This window comes from Balaenoptera musculus, chromosome 9, assembly GCF_009873245.2.
Source record: "Balaenoptera musculus isolate JJ_BM4_2016_0621 chromosome 9, mBalMus1.pri.v3, whole genome shotgun sequence".
Lineage (NCBI taxonomy): Eukaryota > Metazoa > Chordata > Mammalia > Artiodactyla > Balaenopteridae > Balaenoptera > Balaenoptera musculus.
Window position 1 is genome coordinate 58,496,410 of NC_045793.1, and position 14,668 is coordinate 58,511,077.

At 38.4% G+C, this 14,668-nt stretch overlaps 1 protein-coding gene across 1 annotated transcript; it reads left to right on the forward strand.

The window, feature by feature from the left end:
• Positions 1-1,134: 1,134 nt before the first annotated feature.
• On the forward strand, positions 1,135-13,301 carry GNGT1 (G protein subunit gamma transducin 1). Its single transcript, XM_036863929.1, has 3 exons — positions 1,135-1,184; positions 1,275-1,377; positions 13,039-13,301. The coding sequence occupies exons 2-3, from the start codon at positions 1,282-1,284 to the stop codon at positions 13,165-13,167; spliced, it is 225 nt and encodes a 74-aa protein (XP_036719824.1). The 5' UTR covers positions 1,135-1,184; positions 1,275-1,281; the 3' UTR covers positions 13,168-13,301.
• The last annotated feature ends 1,367 nt before the right edge of the window (positions 13,302-14,668 follow it).

Sequence of the window (14,668 nt, forward strand, 5' to 3'; positions counted from 1 at the left end):
TTTGTTGTCATATTGATTCTTAAGAACAGAATAAAATAAAAATTAAAAGGATACCCATTGGCTTTAGGTACCCGTCGGGTGTTCTCTTCTACTTCTGTGCTGGCCTATGTAGGCATTTATCCCTAAAAAATAGGTTAAACTACCTCTTTTCCAGAGAAGAACAGAATATTATAAAACTAAGAAGGAAAAGAATATTTCCTCAAATGTTTCGGAAATGAAAATACTATATAAGTGCAAGGAAGTAAGTTAATTGCTGAAATGTGATTAGCAGCATATTTTTATGTAGATGTATGTTGTTGTTTTCTGAAATAACGTGTGACCTGAATGTGTCTACTTTAATAAAAATACGTCGTCATAGAAGTTGGACCAGAGAAACAAAAGAGAAGAGGGGACCGAAAGAGGAGAGATTATAAAGCATGATGCCACTTGGCTACAATGAAATGTTTTCCAGGCAATTTCATACAGGAATCATTAGCTACTGTGCCATCTTCCCATTGCCCATTGATCTAATTAAGAAGAAGAAGACATTGTTAAAAGGGCAGAAGAGTCTGGTTTTTTATGATGTACATCAGGAGATCAGACTCACCGCATCCCCTTTAACCTGCTGCATTTGCTCATCATTGCTGTCCAATTCGTCGTGACAATTACATACAAAAAAATTCCAGGAGAAACACATCTAAGTAGTATGCTAGTTTGTTTCTAATTAACAAAGTTATTTGTTATATTTTCATTCCATTGGTTTATATTTCAATTCATTATTTATAAGGAACTTATAATGACACTTTTTGTATGTTTCTCTGTTAATACCAGATCAAATACTCCAGCGATTTAGGGGATTAATGGGCAGTCCTCAGAATGACCTCAAACTAACTTAAATGGCATAAATCACATGAGGGAGGGCTTTGGAGTTGGAGATAAGGGTTGGAACCTCAAGTTTTTACACTGTGTCAAAAAAACAGGGAAAAGGAGGCTCATTGGATATTTAAGATTATATACTGACTGAACTGACCTCTCCCCACAAACCTACTAGCAGGTGTTTAGAGTCAAATACTTAGTTTAATCATATTAATGAAGATTATAAGGAAGCTTTAAAATCTCAAGGCTAGTGTGCAGTGCTAGAATTGTTCAGAGAGCATTCAAGAGAAATTGATTATCATAGGAAGTTAAAACAAACAGTTCACTTAGTAAGTTAAGAGCTGAGGGAAGGGTTGGCTAACATTAACTTGACGTGAGTCTAGCAATTCAGGTGTATAAACTTTCTACCTTTTCAGCAGGCAAAAGATGCCAGTGATCAATATTGAGGACCTGACAGAAAAGGACAAATTGAAGATGCAAGTTGACCAGCTCAAGAAAGAAGTGACACTGGAAAGAATGCTGGTAAACTGCTGCTCTGTTTTGAATTTTATTTTTAAACTAGAGATAACTGTAGCGCTACCAGGTTAAAAACCATTGAAGGGGAGCAGAATTTGCCACCCCAAAATATGCCTTTTTGGCATATGGATTATTTTAGGCTGATTATTTTTGAAAAATAGCAGACACAGGGGAAGCTCTGAAAACCAACTAGAAGTCACCCTTTCCTAAGAGACAGTTACATTTATAAGGGAAATCTCCATTAGTAAGGGTGTCTCCTTCTCTGTATCAGGAGGAGAAGCATGACTCTAAATCTCTAGAAACTCTTATCATGGAGAACACAAGGACTTAGATCTGCTTAACAGCCTTACCCTTGTTTACTGTTGTTAAAAAACAAAATTCAACTGAGTAAATTTGAAGATATAATTGACTTTATTAAATAATTCATGAATTGGGCAGCATCCCATCTAGCAAGTAGAAAGGCTCACCAAGGAGCTGTACAAAATGGAAGGTTTTTATAGGCACAAGGTGGGGGAACAAGGAAGTCATAAACAAAAGAGAATTATTTCAGGCAGGAGCAACTTCCTTTGGGGGAAGAGCAGGGGTCTATCATGCAGATTACCTCACTAGTGCTGATCAGGAAGTTACAGACTGATAGATATAAATTCCACTCCTGGGAAAGGCTGAAACTGCAGTTAAGTTAGGTATTAAGTTTTGGTTTGTTGATGTGGGGCTTTGTCCATTTAGGGACTGTTCTTTGTTTTTGCTTTTTTTTTTTTTTTTTAATACTGTGCTTTTCCTTTGTTTTTTTTTTTTTCCCAAATAAAAAACGTGTATTTGGGGTCTTAAGAATTACAGTTCAGGAGACAGATTTGGGTAGAACGGAAAGAGTGTTCCAGGGAAGAGAAAGAGTCAGAGGCTTACAAAGGCAAAGCCAAGAAGTTGTACTCTGACATAAGGGAGGAAATATTTGTCCTTAAGGGATAGGCTGCCGTGAATTATTTTAGGGTAAGGCTCTGGTAATTATCTTAAGCCCATAACTGGCTCCCCACACCCCTGTCATCCACACCTACCATCTTCTTTTGTCTTTCACTGCAGTGGGATTTAAGGTGGTGCCTTGGACTATTTCAGGGAGCTACTCAGTTTTCCTGAGTCTCTCCCTTGTATACAGGAGGTATACATGTTATTAAACTTCTGTTTGTTTTTCTCCTGTTAATCTGCCTTTCTTATTAAAGGGTTATCTCAGTCAAGAACCTAGAAGTGTAGAGGGAAAATTATTTTTCCTCTCCCACATCATTCACTGGAGAAACTCAATATAGTTGAAAACAAGTTGTTCAGATAAAATTCATCAGAAATTAAGAAAATTAATAATCATAATTATCTTTTGATTAGAGTTAAAATCAACAGTTTGGCAAACTAGTTTCCATAAGCCAAATCCAGCCCTTAGCCTGTTTTTCTATGGCCACTAAGCTAAAAATGTTTTAAAATTTTTATAGAGTTGTTTTATATTTTATTTATTTTTTAATTTTTTTTAACATCTTTATTGGAGTATAATTGCTTTACAACGTTATGTTAGTTTCTGCTGTATAACAAATGATATACATATATCCCGATATCCCCTCCCTCTTGCATCTCCCTCCCACCCTCCCTATCCCACTCCTCTAGGTAGTCACAGAGCACCGAGCTGATCTCCCTGTGCTATGCGGCTGCTTCCCACTAGCTATCTGTTTTACATTTGGTAGTGTATATATGTCCATGCCACGCTCTCACTTCATCCCACCTTAACCTTCCCCCTACCTGTGTCCTCAGGTCTATCCTCTACGTCTGTGTCTTGATTCCTGTCCTGCCCCTAGGTTCTTCAGAAAAAAAAAATTTTTTTTTTAGATTCCATATATATGTGTTAGCATACAATATTTGTTTTTCTCTTTCTGACTTACTTCACTCTGTATGACAAACTCTAGGTCCATCCACCTCACTACAAATAACTCAATTTCATTTCTTTTTATGGCTGAGTAATATTCCATGGTATATATGTGCCACATCTTCTTAATCCATTCATCTGTCGATGGACACTTAGGTTGCTTCCATGTCCTGGCTATTGTAAATAGTGCTGCAATGAATAGTGTGGTACATGACTCTTTTTGAATTATGGTTTTCTCAGGGTATATGCCCAGTGGTGGGATTGCTGGGTCGTATGGTAGTTCAATTTTTAGTTTTTTAAGGAACCTCCATACTGTTCTCCATAGTGGCTGTATCAATTTACATTCCCACCAACACTGCAAGAGGGTTTCCTTTTCTCCACACCCTCTCCAGCACTTATTGTTTGTAGATTTTTTGATGATGGCCATTCTGACTGGTGTGAGGTGATACCTCATTGTAGTTTTGATTTGCATTTCTCTAATGATTAATGACATTGAGCATCCTTTCATGTGTTTTTGGCAATCTGTATATCTTCTTTGGAGAAATGTCTATTTAGGTCTTCTGCCCATTTTTGGACTGGGTTGTTTCATTTTTTTTCATATTGAGCTGCATGAGCTGCTTGTATATTTTGGAGATTAATCCTTTGTCAGTTGCTTCGTTTGCAAATATTTTCTCCCATTCTGAGGGTGTCTTTTCATCTTCTTTATGGTTTCCTTTGCTGTGCAAAAGTGTTTAAGTTTCCATAGGCCCCATTTGTTTATTTTTGTTTTTATTTCCATTTCTCTAGGGGGTGGGTCAAAAAGGATCTTGCTGTGATTTATGTCATAGAGTGTTCTGCCTATGTGTTCCTCTATGAGTTTTATAGTGTCTTGCCTTACATTTAGGTCTTTAATCCATTTTGAGTTTATTTTTGTGTATGGTGTTAGGGAGTGTTCTAATTTCATTCTTTTACATGTAGCTGTCCAGTTTTCCCAGCACCACTTTTTGAAGAGGCTGTCTTTTCTCCACTGTATGTTCTTGCATCCTTTATCAAAGATAAGGTGACCATATGTGCGTGGGTTTATCTCTGGGCTTTCTATCCTGTTCCATTGATCTATATTTCTGTTTTTGTGCCAGTACCATACTGTCTTGATTACTGTAGCTTTGTAGTATAGCCTGAAGTCCGGGAGCCTGATTCCTACAGCTCCGTTTTTCTTTCTCAAGATTGCTTTGGCTATTCGGGGTCTTTTGTGTTTCCATACAAATTGTGAAATTTTTTGTTCTAGTTCTGTGAAAAATGCCATTGGTAGTTTGCTAGGGATTGCATTGAATCTGTAGATTGCTTTGGGTAGTAGAGTCATTTTCACAATGTTGATTCTTCCAATCCAAGAACATGGTATATCTCTCCATCTGTTTGTATCATCTTTAATTTCTTTCATCAGTGTCTTATAGTTTTCTGCATACAGGACTTTTGTCTCCTTAGGTAGGTTTATTCCTAGGTATTTTATTCTTTTGGTTGCAGTGGTAAATGGGAGTGTTTCCTTAATTTCTCTTTCAGATTTTTATCATTAGTGTATAGGAATGCAAGAGATTTCTGTGAGTTAATTTTGTATCCTGCTACTTTACCAAATTCATTGATTAGCTCTAGTAGTTTTCTGGTAGCGTCTTTAGGATTCTCTATGTATAGTATCATGTCATCTGCAAACAGTGACAGCTTTACTTCTTCCTTTCCGATTTGTATTCCTTTTATTTCTTTTTCTTCTCTGATTGCCATGGCTAAAACTTCCAAAACTATGTTGAATAATAGTGGTGAGAGTGGACAACCTTGTCTTTTTCCTGATCTTAGAAGAAATGGTTTCAGTTTTTCACCATTGAGAACGATGTTGGCTGTGGGTTTGTCATATATGGACTTTATTATGTTGAGATAAGTTCCCTCTATGCCTACTTTCTGGAGAGTTTTTATCATAAATGGGTGTTGTATTTTGTCAAAAGCTTTTTCTGCATCTATTGAGATCATCTTATGGTTTTTATCCTTCAATTTGTTAATGTGGTTTATCACATTGATTTGCATATATTTAAGAACCCTTGCATTCCTGGGATACACCCTACTTGATCATGGTGTATGATCCTTTTAATATGCTGTTGGATTGTGTTTGCTAGTATTTTATTGAGGATTTTTGCATCTATGTTCATCATTGATATTGGCCTGTAGTTTTCTTTTTTTGTCACATATTTGTCTGGTTTTGGTATCAGGTTGATGGTGGCCTCATAGAATGAGTTTGGGAGTGTTCCTCCCTCTGCTATATTTTGGAAGAGTTTGATAAGGATGGGTGTTAGTTCTTCTCTAAATGTATGATAGAATTTGCCTGTGAAGCCATCTGGTCCTGGGCTTTTGTTTGTTAGAAGATTTTTAACCACAGTTTCAATTTCAGTGCTTGTGATTGGTCTGGTTATATTTTCTGTTTCTTCCTGGTTCAGTCTCAGAAGGTTGTGCTTTTCTAAGAATTTGTCCATTTCTTCCAGGTTGTCCATTTTATTGGCATATAGTTGCTTGTAGTAATCTCTCATGATCCTTTGTGTTTCTGCAGTGTCACTTGTTACTTCTCCCTTTTCATTTCTAATTCTGTTGATTTGAGTCTTCTCCCTTTTTTTCTTGATGAGTCTGGCTAATGGTTTATCAATTTTGTTTATCTTCTCAAAGAACCAGCTTTTACTTTTATTGATCTTTGCTATTGTTGCCTTCATTTCTTTTTCATTTATTTCTGATCTAATCTTTATGATTTCTTTCCTTCTGCTAACTTTGGGGTTTTTTGTTCTTCTTCCTGTAATTGCTTTAGGTATAAGGTTAGATTGTTTATTTGAGATGTTTCTTGAGGTAGGATTGTATTGCTATAACTTCCGTCTTAGAACTGCCTTTGCTGCATCTCATAGGTTTTGGGTCATTGTGTTTTCATTGTCATTTGTTTCTAGGTATTTTTTGATTTCCTCTTTGATTTCTTCAGTGATCTCTTGGTTATTAAGTAGTGTATTGTTTAGCCTCCATGTGTTTGTATTTTTTACAGATTTTTTCCTGTTATTTATATCTAGTCTCATAGCGTTGTAGTCGGAAAAGACACTTGATACGATTTCATTTTTCTTAAATTTACCAAGGCTTGATTTGTGACCCAAGACATGATCTATCGTGCAGAATGTTCCATGAGCACTTGAGAAGAGAGTGTATTCTGTTGTTTTTGGATGGAATGTCCTATAAATATCAACTAAGTCCATCTTGTTTAATGCATCATTTAAAGCTTGTTTTTCCTTATTTATTTTCATTTTGGATGATCAGTCCATTGGTGAAAGTGGGGTGTTAAAGTCCCCTCCTATGATTATATTAATGTTGATTTCCCCTTTTATGGCTTTTAGCATTTGCCTTATGTATTGAGGTGCTCCTATGTTGGGTGCATAAATATTTACAATTGTTAAATCTTCTTCTTGGATTGATCCCTTGATCATTATGTAATGTCCTTCTTTGTCTCTTGTAATAGTCTTTATTTTAAAGTCTATTTTGTCTGACATGAGAATTGCTACTCCAGCTTTCTTTTGATTTCCATTTGCATGGAATATCTTTTTCCATCCCCTCATTTTCAGTCTGTATGTGTCCCTAGGTCCGAAGTGGGTCTCTTGTAGACAGCATATATACAGGTCTTGTTTTTCTTTCCATTCAGCCAGTCTGTGTCTTTTGGTTGGAGCATTTAATTCATTTACATTTAAGGTAATTATCGATATGTATGTTTCTATTACCACTTTCTTAATTTTGGGGGTTTGTTTTTGTAGGTCTTTTCTTTCTCTTGTGTTTCCTGCCTAGAGAAGTTCCTTTAGCATTTGTTGTAAAGCTGGTTGGGTGGTGCTGAATTCCTTTAGCTTTTGCTTGTCTGTAGAGGTTTTAATTTCTCTGTTGAATCTGAATGAGATCCTTGCTGGGTAGAATAATCTTGGTTGTAGGTTTTTCCCTTTCATCACTTTCAATATGTCCTGCCACTCCCTTCTGGCTTGCAGAGTTTCTGCTGAAAGATCAGCTGTTAACCTTATGGGGATTCCTTTGTATATTATTTGTTGCTTTTCCCTTGCTGCTTTTAATATTTTTTATTTGTGTTTTTATTTTTTGATAGTTTGATTAATATGTGTCTTGGAGTGTTTCTCCTTCGATTTATCCTGTATGGAACTCTCTGCACTTCCTGGACCTGACTATTTCCTTTCCCATGTTAGGGAAGTTTTCAACTATAATCTCTTCAAATATTTTCTCAGTCCCTTTCTTTTTCTCTTCGTCTTCTGGGACCGCTATTATTCGAATGTTGGTGCATTTAATGTTGTCCCAGTGGTCTCTGAGACTGTCCTGAATTCTTTTCATTCTTTTTTCTTTATTCTGCTCTGTGGTAGTTATTTCCACTATTTTATCTTCCAGGTCACTTATCCGTACTTCTGCTTCAGTTATTCTGCTATTGATTCCTTTTAGAGAATTTTTAATTTCATTTATTGTGTTGTTCATCATTGTTTGTTTTCTCTTTAGTTCTTCTAGGTCCTTGTTAAATGTTTCTTGTATTTCCTCCATACTATTTCCAAGATTTTGGATCATCTTTACTATCATTACTCTGAATTCTTTTTCAGGTACAGTGCCTATTTCGTCTTCATTTGTTTGGTCTGCTGGGTTTTTACTTTGCTCCTTTATCTGCTGCGTATTTCTCTGTCTTCTCATTTTGCTTAACTTACTCTCTTTGGGGTCTCCTTTTCACAGGCTGCAAGTTCATAGTTCCCATTGTTTTTGGTGTCTGCCCCAGTGGGTAAGGTTGGTTCAGTGGGTTGTGTAGGCTTCCTGGTGGAAGGGACTGGTGCCTGTGTTCTGGTGGATGAGGCTGGATTTTGTCTTTCTGGTGGGCAGGACTGTGTCCGGTGCTGAGTTTGGGAGTGTCTGTGAACTTACTATGATTTTAGGCAGCCTCTCTGCTAATGGGTGGAGTTGTGTTCCTGTCTTGCTAGTTGTTTGTCATGGGGTGTCCAGCAGTGGAGCTTCCTGGTCGTTGAGTGGAGCTGAGTCTTAACGTTGAGACAGAGATCTCTGGGAGAGCTCTCACGATTGATATTACGTGGGGCCAGGAGGTCTCTGGTTGTCCACTGTCCTGAACTTGGCTCTCCCACCTCAGAGCCTCAGGCCTGACACCCCGCCGGAGCACCAAGACCCTGTCAGCCACACGGCTCAGAGGAAAAGGGAGAAAAACAAAAGAAAGAAAGAAAACAAATAAATAAAGTTATTAAAATTAAAAAATTTTTAAATATTATTAAAATAAAAAAGTAATTAAAAAAAAAGAAGAGAGCAACCAAACCAATAAACAAATCCACCAATGATAACAAGCACTAAAAACTAAACTAAGGTAAACATAAAAATCAGAAACTAGTCAGTCACATACAGCAAACCTCAAGTTTACAGTTGCTCCCAAAGTCTACCACCTCAGTTTTGGGATGATTCGTTGTCTGTTCAGGTATTCCACAGATGCAGGGTACATCAAGTTGATTGTGGAGATTTAATCCGCTGCTCCTGAGGCTGCTGGGAGAGATTTCCCTTTCTCTTCTTTGTTTGCACAGCTCCTGGGATTCAGCTTTGGATTTGGCCCCGCCTCTGCGTGTAGGTCGCCTGAGGGTGTCTGTTCTTTGCCCAGACAGGAGGGGGTTAAAGGAGCGACTGATTAAGGGGCTGTGGCTCACTCAGGCCGGTGGGGGAGGGAGGGGTACGGAGTGCAGGGCAAGCCTGCGGTGGCAGAGTCCGGCATGATGTTGCAGCAGCCTGAGGCGTGCCATGTGTTCTCCCGGGGAAGTTGTCCCTGGATCATGGTACCCTGGCGGTGGCGGGCTGCACAGTCTCCCGGCAGGGGAGGTGTGGAGAGTGACCTGTGCTTGCACACAGGCTTCTTGGTGGCTGCAGTAGCAGCCTTAGCGTTTCATGCCCGTCTCTGGTGTCCACGCTGATAGCTGCAGCTCACGCCCATCTCTGAAGCTTGTTTAGGCGGTGCTCTGAATCCCCTCTCCTCACTCACCTCAAAACAATGGTCTCTTGCCTCTTAGGCAGTTCCGGACTTTTTCCCGACTCCCTCCAGGGTTAGCTGTGGCGCACTAGCCCCCTTCAGGCTGTGTTCATGCAGCCAACCCCAGTCCTCTCCCTGGGATCTGACCTCCGAAGCCCAAGCCTCAGCTCCCAGCCCCTGCCCGCCCCGGCAGGTAAGCAGACAAGCCTCTCGGGCTGGTGAGTGCTGGTCAGCACCGATCCTCTGTGCGGGAATCTCTCCGCTTTGCCCTCTGCACCCCTGTTGCTGCACTCTCCTCTGTGGCTCTGAAGCTTCCCCCACACCCACCTCCCTTTTCCACCAGTGAAGGGGCTTCCTAGTGTGTGGAAACCTTTCCTCCTTCCCAGCTCCCTCCCACTGGTGCGGGTCCCATCCCTATTCTTTTGTCTCTGTTTTTTCTTTTTTCTTTTGCCCTACCCAGGGGAGTTTCTTGCCTTTTGGGAAGTCTGAGGTCTTCTGCCAGCATTCAGTAGGTGTTCTGTAGTTGTTCCACATGTAGATGTATTTCTGTTGTATTTGTGGGGAAGAAGGTGATCTCCACGTCTTACTCCTCCGCCATCTTGAAGCGTCCTCCTATAGAGTTGTTTTAAATAAAAGGGAAAGAAAAATAAAATGAAGAATATGAGACGTCATATTTTAGCTAAGCAATAAAGTAAAGCAATGCATATAGGCATTTCGTTTTTACTTTTCTAAATTGATAAGCTTCTCTTTATTTGATATTGTTCAAATACTTTTAGCCAAGACATCCCCTCCAGCACTGTCATGGCCAGTAATGAATGAATACATTCTATTCCTTCTTTGCAAATAAAAATGAGTTCACGCACAAGAACTCACTGGTTTCTCCTAAAAACATTTGTCAGATCTTAGAAATGGTTACCAAAAGTCCTCTGCCAGTAGAAGGAGGAGAAATGGCAAAGGAATAAAAGTTTCCACCAAACAGTGACTGAAGCTTAGAAAATGTAGATAAGTATTTTAGATTTCTTTGTTTTGGGAACATCAGTAGAACAAAAACTCCTCCACAAGTGATAAGAGTATATTTCATATTTCTTAAAAAAAACAAAAACAAAAAAACCTCATCAGGCCAAAGCGAAAAAAGGAGCTTGTATTATCTTCATACTTTGCTCAAAACTCTTAGTCCCAGTAAAAATTGGAATTTTGGCTTCTTTTATGTTTATAGTTGTCTCAGACTTCCCTGTTGCCCTTTCCATACAGGCAAAACATGTATTGCTGTAAAGATAAAATTAAATCTGTAAACAGCACAGAAGCTTGGAGCACACACCAAAAAAGTTTAAATCCTTATGTTTGTAATTTGGGGAAAATAAACTTTTGAGGTAAAGGAGGGTTATCTTTTTCTTCTTTATTTGAAACATCCAAAAGCTGTTTTGTTTTGTTTTGTTTTTTTTTTTCTAAAAGCTGTTTTGTTATTTATATACTCAGGATTGTTTTGTAGGCAGTTTGGTTGTCATCATGTTTACTATTCACTTGTGGCAAGTTCACCTGGGAATTTTTGTTTTCGATAAATATCACATCCATCCCCATTTGTCAGGTTTTGGGGTTTCTTTGCCCTATTACTCAATGTGTCTTTGCTCTTGGAAGTCAATTTAATCTTAATATCAGACTGCCAAAACTACACACACATGCACACACACAGAACTTTCCAGGCCTGAACCCAGAGCTCTGACACAGGATAGCATAGTGTCATCACAGTACGGGTAAGTGGGTATCCTCTGGAGCCATATTCCTGGTTCAGATTGTGGCTCTACAACTTACTTCCTGTGTAATACTCACTTAAATGAGCTAACTCATCTGTGCCAGTTTCTTCTTCTATAAAATGGGAATAGTAACAATATGTAATTATTATTACTTTAAAAATTATTATTTATATCTGTGAACCAGACTGATTCATAACATGCCTCAACCTACTTTGCTGTTAAGGCAACATTATTGTCAGAGTAAGACAACTCTTTGCATCCAGTTTCTAAAGCTGAAAGATTTGCGATGACTATAAGCGAATATAATAGGCAAAAACTAAAAGCAATCTTTATAGTAATAGCTACCATTTGATTGACTATCTATGTATGCCAGGTACTTAATGCAGTCTGTGTTGCTTCTCCTATTTCATAGATGAAGTAACTATACCTTAGATAAACTATTTTAACTAAGGACACACAGCTGCTGGTAAGTGGGTAGAGTCAAAATCAAACCTGGGATGGCCTGAATCCAATGCCCATGCTCTTTCCACCATGCCATGTAATCCTGTATTAAACTATATATACTTATAATAAGGCTCTGTGAAATAATTTTGAAGCACATCCACTCACATAGGATTTTAGGTAGTCTATTGCTCCTCCATATCCTCAGATCCTAGCCAGACACTGTCAAAACTAACCCCTCACTGAGTCCTGTTCCTGACAACTGGTTGGGGCCCAAAGAGCTGGTGTTTGGAAGATGGGGGAATAAGTGAATCTAAATCTCAAGTTTGAATTTTGAGGAGGAAAAAAGTGAATCTAAAGTGTTACATATTTCAAACGTGTGCATAAACTCCATGTATCGTCCTGTGAAGGAGCCACCTGACCAATGCCCTGCCCCCGATTAGAAATGATCTGCTCTAATATGTAGATAATGAGTTTGCAGAGTTCGAAGTAATCTCAAGTCTTCTGTCTAACGTTGCTTAGATCTTTCATGCAAAAATGGTGTGAAGATTTTATTAAAACAAAACAATAAATTCCTTAGGTAACTTACAGAATGGTCACTTCATGGACTGCCAGAAATGAAGCAGTTTTGTGTTAATGTCATGAAGGATAAATTAAGTGAAAACAAAACAAGTTGACAGTTAAAAGAAATGAATAATTTGGTCCCATGTGTGTATATGCATGTGTATACACACACACACACACATACACACACATACACATACTCATACTTACACATGTATAGAACTTTGCCTCTCTCTAAACAGTATGTTACATGGTACATTAACAGGCTCTGGCTGAGTCCATTAAAATACTAAAGTCTGATTTTTCACAGAGTCATTACTATAATGGAGCAGACGACTAAGGAGCAAGCTCATAAACAAAACGAATGATTTAGTTCAGCCAATACTTATTTACTGAGCACCAACTAAATGCAGGCTCTGTTCTAGATGCCTGGGATACATGTGAACAAATCAGCCAAAGGTCCCTTTGGAGCTCACCTTCAAGTTCACAATCATGATCAATCATTGTAGACAAGCTTAAAATAAAATTACATGTGTATACTTCTGAGAATCCAGGAGTGGTGATAAGCCTGGAATTTAACAATTATTCATTCCCTTCCACCTTCACAGGTCACATTTTTGGACTGAAGAAAACGATTTAATCAATGCTCACTCTGGTAATGTTCTTGACTTGTGTTGTCAGCTGTGTTCTGATCCTTGGACCCTGTCTCCTCTAAAGAAGCTGGAGGCGGCGTGCGCTGAAAGCCCTTAGCTGGAGTATGGCAGCTAGCTAGCCTTTGCCCAGAGATATCCACAAGGGCAGGGCAGGGAGCAGCTATTTCTTCTTCTCTGGTAGAAAGTACAAATGCATTGGCAGAAAGCAGAATCACATTAAAAAGATAGAAGACACACAAAAATTATTATTATAAATGCATTCTTGGATTCTGCAGTATTCTCTATTAAGCCAAATGAGTCATCTCTTTCTTTTTTTCCTTTAAGGTGTCCAAATGTTGTGAAGAAGTAAGGGATTATGTTGAAGAAAGATCTGGGGAGGATCCATTAGTAAAGGGTATCCCAGAGGACAAAAATCCCTTCAAGGAGCTGAAAGGAGGCTGTGTGATTTCATAAAAAAAATTTTTTTAATTCCATGGAATATCCTGAGCTTTAATGACATACTATTTGGTCATATGTAATAGTACTATTAAGCATGTACATGAATTTTTAAATTATAAATATGAGCATTTAATAAAATTTGAACTGTGATAATGCATAAGTCTATGCTTTTCTTAAAGTACTTAGCACAGGGTTTAACACATAATTGACAACAAATATTGATTGACCCATTTCTTTAATAATATGTTTTATAAATGAGTCTATATTATTCTGGATGCCAGCATATAGTTAATGTTTTATGTTTCTCCATTACCCTTTCAGCACTCTTAATTTCATGGTTAGACTTGTACTTTCCCTAACCTTTCACTTACGTAGAGAATTAAGAAATCTATTCTTTTGATTCACGGAAAACCTATCTTGGCAGAATGTATGCTGTGAAGAGTTTTGTTGTTGATGTTTTGTTTTTTGTTTCCCTTTCTCAACCCGCAGTCAGCAGCAATGGTTTTAACATAACCTCTTTCTGCATTCTTACCAGTTCTACTTGTCACCAATGACATGACTTTTTCCCAGAATGCCAGTTGGATTAAGGGTTCAGTCTGTGGTCATGGAGCATGGTGGATTTAAGCAGCACTCAAATAAAGGTCATGAGAAGCCAGAAAGGTCTGGCTCTGGCACTTTACTGCCTGCCTGACTTTGGATAAATTACTTAATCTCAGTTTCTTCTACTGTAGGATAGGGATAATAATGATCCAACCCCCTTTTTCATGGTGGTTAAATATTATACTAGGGTAACTACAGCACTTAGCATATTGTCTGACATGTAGTAAGACCCAATAAGTGTTAACTAGTATTATTACTGGGAACAGAACTAGACAAAATACTTAGAATCCTTTAAGATGCATGCTATTCCATCCCCTCCCCACGAAGACTCACCAGTATAGTCCTTTTTTTCTGCAGCAGTGTAAGGGCAAGATGATAGAATAATAGCCATCGCCTGCATCATCTTCCTAATCAGTTTCCTCCCGGCATCTTAACTGAGTTTTCATAAGCCAAATTTCACTACCTTTGTGCTAATGACTAAGAGATAACTTGCCTATGTTTCTTTAACAAATGACAAGTGTAAACTACCCCAACTCGGAAACTATTTTTGTTGTTAGTGTCTCTTTGTTGCTATCCCACATTTACAGTGCTGTTTTTGGATACATTAGTAATCAGAATACTCAGAAATGCTAATTGATTGTCATCCTTTTAAAAACAAGATAAGAGTTACCTATGATTGGGCCTGGAAGGGAATCTAAAGGTCGTCTCAGGTTTGGCTCCTAGCACAGTGCCCTCCTACTCTGGCCAGAGTAAATGTTCAGCAAAGATCTGTTGACTCTTGTCCAACCCCTTCATCTTGGCATGGAGAAAATCGAGAATCAGAGAAATGAACTGGCGAATTTCTCAGGGCCAGATTCTAGATCTCTGGATGAATCGCTAGCAACACACTCCAACACATATCAAACTGTTAACTGAG

What these genes read in the sequence shown, in the direction of transcription:
- GNGT1 (XM_036863929.1), top strand. Translation starts at nt 1,282, where the DNA reads ATGCCAGTGATCAATATTGAGGACCTGACAGAAAAGGACAAATTGAAG. An exon ending in TGACACTGGAAAGAATGCTG is followed by an intron (nt 1,378 to 13,038) that starts GTAAACTGCTGC and finishes TTTTCCTTTAAG; the next exon opens with GTGTCCAAATGTTGTGAAGA.